At 48.3% G+C, this 6914-nt stretch overlaps 1 protein-coding gene across 1 annotated transcript; it reads left to right on the top strand.

Annotated features, from left to right (window-relative positions):
• Window positions 1–2952: 2952 nt before the first annotated feature.
• CCR9 (C-C motif chemokine receptor 9) lies at window positions 2953–4662 on the top strand. Its single transcript, XM_075495589.1, has 2 exons — window positions 2953–3002; window positions 3499–4662. The coding sequence occupies exons 1-2, from the start codon at window positions 2985–2987 to the stop codon at window positions 4660–4662; spliced, it is 1182 nt and encodes a 393-aa protein (XP_075351704.1). The 5' UTR covers window positions 2953–2984.
• Window positions 4663–6914: the final 2252 nt, after the last annotated feature.

Below are 6914 nucleotides of genomic sequence, written 5' to 3'. Positions count from 1 at the left end.
AAAGCTTCAAAGCTTCATTGTGGGTGCAAAGAGCAAACACCACATGTGGCGGTTCGACTGCTGGGTGCAACAGGCAGGCTGACCCCCCTGCAGCAGCTGTCCCGGTGAGTCCCCTCCTCCGCTATTCATTTCTATCTTTCCCATGTGCAGTCTCTGTGGAAAGGAAACTGAACTACAAAATGCCTTTTTTTTTAAAAAAAAAAAAGCTCATTTGCCTTTGAACTCACCCAGTTACAGTGATTTTTTCAATTGCAATTTAAGGTAGGTCTGACAGCTAAAAGAAAATAACATAAAAAAGCCCCCCTGGGGATGCACAGCTCTGCACCCTTCAGCAGATGCTGCAATGACATTTTGGAAACGGGTACCAGGGAGAAATCAGTAGCTCGCTGACTGCCTGCTTGCTGGCCACAGTCACCTCTGGGTTGTACGTGGTAGGTCTCAGCCTCTATAGCCAAATTTTGCACTGTTGTAATGGGGACGAAGCTCTGCTGGTTCAAGATTTCAACTCGCTGAGGAGCTTCTGAAGCAAGGAGTCGCAGCAGGTAGAGCACGGCAGGTCTGACATTGCCGTGTAGCTGGGAAGGATGAGTCACGCGCTTAGCACAGCGTTTCCCTCCCCCCCCCAAAATAAGCAAAAAGAGATCAAATTAATCTTGAGTAATAAACAGCCCTTCCTCATCTCAAGGGCCACTCTTGTTGCTTGTCAACTTTTAGTGTGCTGTGAAGTTCACCATAGAAAAAAATCAGGTGCTGGATAGAACATCTGAAAGCTCATTGTATCTAACCCCACATTATTGTTATTATTAATATAACCCGTAACAAGCGCAGCACTAACAACAAAGCAAAATCCCAGCACGAGACGGCTGCTGCGGTTAGCATGCTGCCTTCTCTGTGCTGCGGGTGAGGTCGTGACGCTTTGCTCCTCAGACGGTAGGAATCCAGCTCAGCTTTCGGCTATCTCCATATTTACCGTGATGTGCGCCTTGCTGCCTGTGCCCGGTGGGGTCGGTCGCCCCTCTGGCCCCCAGCCGCGCCCACGCTGCTGCCTAGGTTGGAGCCAGACAGGGGTGGGGATGGGGACATGGACGGGGACAAGGAAAACCCATTGTGGGGCTGTTGCCGCCGGAGACTTTGCTGTATTGAACCATGGCGGGGAGAGGAGCATTTTCCACTTGTTTCAGCAGACCTGTCCAACATCATTTGTATATGCATGGCTATGACTGGTCTTAATTTTTACATCTTAGTATTTACATGTGGTATATCTGATTTATAGGTATTATACAGGTGGTTTCTTTCCGTCTGCTTGCATGTTTTTACCGGCGTAAATTCTGCGCCATGCTGTAGCATTAGTATGCTTTGGCCGTTTACTTTCCTTGGTTGTCTGCTTTGAAAAGAAGTCAAATAAAAATATATTTTGGGTTTTGTGCGTCATAAATTCAACTACTATGCACAGGGTACAAGTGGCATCATTAAAAGCCAGGTACTAAATTTATACCTGTACTTGAAACTCCAGGGACCAGCATTATTCTGCATGTAGTTCTGTATCTTGATAGAAAATTTAAAAACTAAGAGCACATATTTAAGACAGTTTGTATTTCTTCAATCTATTTTTAAGCAAACACTCTGTGCCTAGACTCATGTTCTTTTATTGCAAAGGTCTCATGCTGCCAACTTTGCTCTTAAATAATTCATATTCATTAAAGTTGCTTCAAGAAGATAGAAAATGGAAGGATTAGCCCCTAATCTGTGCTTTCTGAACACAATAATTTCTAAATAGATGAAAAAAAAATGCATTAAATTTTTGTGACCAAATTCCAAAGCCCTGCAAATATTTTCTGCAAGTGTTCACTTCAGCACCGAGAGCAGGCGAAGGGATCAAAGGCAGTTCAGGCCAGAGGGTGCCACAAACACAAAGATGCAGCTGCAAACACACTCGCCATCCCTAAAAGTGGCTGCTTACAGTAATCTGGCTTTGCTGACGAACTGGCTAACTCAGATAACCCTAATGCAGGCTGGGGAGGTGAACTGCACTCTGCATCAGTTCGTGCCCCAAATAATACTGGGAAGGTGCTTTTAGTCAGCACGCACCGAGCAACTGGAGGGAAGCCAGAGCGTGAACGTGGGCCATTTCCCCGTGCAGAAGGTTCAGCTCCATCCAGCTGCTGCTGCAGTGAGAGGTTTGGCTCTGTGAGGCGACCTCTCGTTTGTGTAACCTGCTTTTGAAGGCACCAATGTCTGGAGGAAAGGTCTGCGCTAGCTGAAGGTCCCCGGTAGTGCCAACAGGACTCACCTCGCGTTGTTCCTCGGGCGTCATCCCCAGGCACTAGCACAGGCGGGCTGGTGCAGAACATACTTAGGAGTGTGCAACTTGCATCAAGCCCACCAGGCTCAGCTACCTTTTGTGATGGTAGACTGACTTGAAAAGCAATCTGCAGCAGGAAAAAACAATATTTTCTTTTTACCTGCAGCAATGCTGCAGAGGATGCAAATATTTTAACACTGCAAACTACTGCTAAAGGCAGGTACTTTTCCTTGTTAGTTGCTAGACAATTTAAGAGACACATTTCATTTATTCTCACAAATCTTTTGGAAGATATGGTGCTTTCAGATTACTTTCGTTTTTAATGTGTGCACTGCGGACTCTACATCTTATTAAAAATGAGATCGCAGTGACTCTAGTACATCAAAGGACTTAATCAGCACAGTGTCATAGAGAAGCCAAAGACCTAATGTGGGCTAAATGTAAATTTGTAAAATGGAAACAGCTAAATAATTCAAACCAGCGACATCAATTTCTGTGTGGTTTGTTCATCTGCTGGCCAGACTAATTTCAAAGGGTTGAGGTTTTTATTAAAAGAAAAAGAAGAAGAAAGAAAAGAGTCATGGTTCTACTTCAAAGCTGTTTCAAATCAGTTGTTTTCCCCCCATCTTTCCTCTCCAGGTTACAGAGCCTCCTTCAAGACTGAGTAAAGATCTGTCTGAAGATGGCAGTTACAAGCGTAGTGAGTATACAGCTACGCTGCTGTGTAATCGCCTTTTTTCTTTCTCCCCTCTTTGCCTCCATCAGTTTTCTACCTCTGTCAAGCCAACGGCGCCGTCCCACCATAGCAGTAACACAAAGCCTTCTTCCCCACCTCTTTCCAAGTTGGGGATTTTGCATTTTGTTATGTATTTGAAGCTGCCAAGCCAACAGTGTTTTGAATGATCTGACAGAGATAATGCTCTCACCACCTGCCATTTTAGTAATTGAAGTTGGCTGGAGGCTGTGAACTGCTCTTCTGTAAAGAGTTTGCTACTCAACGGGTCGTTTTTATAAGTCTCTGCTGTGCCGCACACTTCAAGCAGTCTGAAATGCGCTGTGTTTCGCTGGCAGCCTTTGTGCTTTCCCATCTAAAATGGAATATATTGGGGATCTTCAACTGCATCTGGTCGAGAGGGGCAAATTTATGCTTTACTGAGCCACCTCTCAACACAAATTTACCTGATGTCCCATTGCAGGTCACCCACCTTGGCAAGACCAGCCTGGATTACTACAGGAATGACAGCGTGACACTATCCCTGTATGGAAATCTGGTGAACACCACAGACTTCATGTGCGACAAGAGGCAGGTCAGGCAGTTTGCTCGAGTCTTCCTGCCGGTGTTTTTCTGGCTCATCTTCTCTGTGGGCACAGTGGGAAATGCCTTGGTTGTGCTCGTCTATTGCAAATACCGCTTCAGGAGGAGCATGATGCATCGGTACCTGCTGCACCTGGCCATTGCAGACCTGCTCCTCCTCTTCACCCTCCCTTTCTGGGCCAAGGCTGCCTCTGATGGCTGGATCTTCAAGAACTTCATGTGCAAAGTCGTCAACAGTATGTACAAGATAAACTTATACGGCTGCAGCTTGTTTCTAACCTGCATCAGCTTTGACAGGTACATCACTATTGTCCAGGCGACGAAAGCTAAAACTTCCAAGCAAAGACGGCTCCTGCGCAGCAAACTCATGTGCTTGGCTGTCTGGCTGATGTCCGTGAGCCTGTGCATCCCAGAAATCATGTACAGCCAAAGCACACAGGTGGGTGATATAACAGTTTGCAAAATTACATACCCGCCAAATGTCAGCATGATCTTCAGAGTCACTGTCCTGACCTCAAAAATCACAATCGGATTCTTCCTTCCACTCCTTGTCATGGTTATTTGTTACACCCTTATCATCAAGACCCTCCTGCAAGCCAAAAGATCCCAAAAGCAGAAGTCGCTCAAGATCATCACCATGATCATCACCGCTTTCCTCCTCTCTCAGTTCCCATACAATATTGTTTTGCTGATCAAAGCCATCAACACCTACACCAGGGTGGCGTACAGCTGTCAGGCTGCTGACCAGCTGGACATCGGGCTGCAGGTCACCCAGACCATTGCCTTCCTCCACAGCTGCCTCAACCCCTTCCTCTACGTCTTTGCTGGGGAGCGGTTCAGGATGGCGCTGGGCAGGATGATGCAGAGCAGCGGCTGCTGCTGGAGCGGGGACCAAGAGCAGTGCTCCTCCGCCTGTGACAGCCAGGAGCACAGCTCAAACTGGTCCTTTGCCATGCTGGGCAGGCGGCAGGTAAGAAGCTCGCTGACCCTCAGCACCCACTTGACCTCCTCCAGTATGCCCCCACCTTGCCAAGTCCTGTTGTAAGTTAGTCCCCCCTCTCTCCCCTCCGGAGGAGCACCCAACTCTGTGGAAACCATCCGTATACCCCAAAGACTGTCTCAGAGGGGTGGGGAGGGCTGGGGGCTCCTCGTGCACCCCGTCCTCACCGTGTGGGACCCAACCTGGGCTTGCTGGCTGAAAGGAAGAGAAACCTTTGGCACAGGGCAGCAAAATGGAGCCATACTTGTAAGCAGAACTGATAGAGGATAAAAGCTATCTCCGTGACAGCTGTAAATACACGGCCCATCTGCGGCTCAGACCACAGCCTGAAATAACAAGCCTTGCAGGGAGGCGATAAGCCCAGCTACTGCAGCAACAGAGGCAGATGAAGCAGAATGAACCACCCATTCCATCCATAGGAAGCAGCAAGAGGGGGTCCAGCCTTCGTTTGCTGTCCAGCCGGGGTCTCCTACAGAGGTGGCCAGACTCAGGAGCCCTGCCTGCACCTACACCAGGTCCCCTCTGCTGTAAAGGAGAACAGCCTTTAGCTCCTACACTGGTTTATTGCAGCAGGCAAATGCTGCTCTCTGTGCCTGTGCAGACGTAAGTCTGTTTTGCTGCACGCATGGTTCTTCTTGCAAAGGAAAGTCGATTGCTCGTGTTCATAAAGTGGTCATTACAGAATTAGATCTGTTTTTCTCCTATATTATAGCTGTGCGGTGTAAGATGAAATTGGGTACAATTTAGTTGCTATGGCTCCTGTTTTGATACTGGCATTTTGTGCGGTTCCTTGCATTAACAAATGGCACCTTGCAATAAAAATTCAGGGGCGTCAGAGACGCTGAGTTGCCTGTCCCAGAGATATTTGCCATATGGTGCAAAGCCACAGTAAATCAGAACACAAAAACCAAACCCATGGTTGAACAGGCCACCGGTTATGTGCCGATATCTTTCCTAAGGGTGAGAAAATATATTTAGCCTGCGGCCAGTAAGACAGAGAGTAATTAAGTGTCAAACCTAACATCAATGAAATTTGGATTGAGACTTCAGGTGGGAGGAGGCAGTGGTTCCCAAAAACGGTGTGCTGTAATGCACCCCGCAACTTCTATAGGGCTTTCAGCGTGCCGGTGTTGGTGCCGTAAGGGTGCCCGAGGCCGCAGGGCACTGTGTGGCCGTTCCCCCTCGCTCGTCCCCTCCTGGGGTCGTGGCATTGCCTGTCCTGCCCGACCACAGCCTGCACCTCCCAGTCTTCAACTGCAAGTTGTAGTACTCAGGAGGCTTTCTTTTAAATAACCACATTTAACCTAATTTGCCTCCAGGTAATTATTTCTTGCAGGAAGAAAGTGTTTTCATTGTGTATTAATCATTAAAGCATGTTGATGAACACGAGCTTTCTGCAAGGTTTGGTGCTGCTTTTCTAGCTAAAAGGGTACATCTGGGCAGATGGGGTTCTAGTTTCATATAACATTTATTAGGATTTTTTTTTTAACCTTTTCCTTAGGGAAAAAAATGGTGAAAGATGTGTACATTTTTTACTATATGCGTAGGAAGGGCTTGGGGGATTTTAGCGATTTATGTCGAGCTCAGTGCAAACAGAAGCTGAAATTCTGTTAAATAAAGGCACGGCCACATACACGGAGGGGATGAACTGGCTGTTTCTTGCCCACACATCCTCCCCAGGTTTGGATCTGTACGCATAACCTGTTTCCAATGATAGGATCTACCCCTCCCAAAAAAGGCCAAAGGAAAACTTTGCTAACAGGGTTTACTTCACACACAAGGGTCTAACCCTTGGGGTGTGGAAGCTGCAGCTGAGGACCTGGCAGGCACCGGAGCGGGTTTTGGCTCCCGAGGCGATGGGTGGGGTGCAGTTTTGGGAGGCAGGGCAAGTTTCTGAGGGCAGGGGAGGAGGGAGCACCCCGGGGGCAGACGCTTCCCCACGGCAGCTGAGCCCCACTACCCCTTCCCAGGGATGGGGGCGAGGGTGCTCCTACCCAGAGGGTCCTCTCGGCCCCAAAAGAGCCCTCGAGTCATGCAAACAAACAAACAAGTGTGCAAACCTTAGCTGCCACCAACCTGCAGTCCTGCCCAGCGGCCTCGAGCTCCTCTTCCCTGCACAGCATCCCACCAGCCCCAGGACTTTGAATTTCGGGGCCTTCTCGGTGAAGGTAAAAGTTTCTTCAGTCCATGAAGCGCAGTGGGAAATTTTCATGCTTAGCTGGCGAGTGAAACTGTTGAGGGTGGTGAAACAGCGATGAACTTTCAGCAGTCTGGGGTGGCGGGGTCATCCCCGGGTC

This window comes from Mycteria americana, chromosome 2, assembly GCF_035582795.1.
Source record: "Mycteria americana isolate JAX WOST 10 ecotype Jacksonville Zoo and Gardens chromosome 2, USCA_MyAme_1.0, whole genome shotgun sequence".
Classification (NCBI taxonomy): Eukaryota; Metazoa; Chordata; class Aves; order Ciconiiformes; family Ciconiidae; genus Mycteria; species Mycteria americana.
This window is presented reverse-complemented; position numbering and strand designations above follow the sequence as displayed.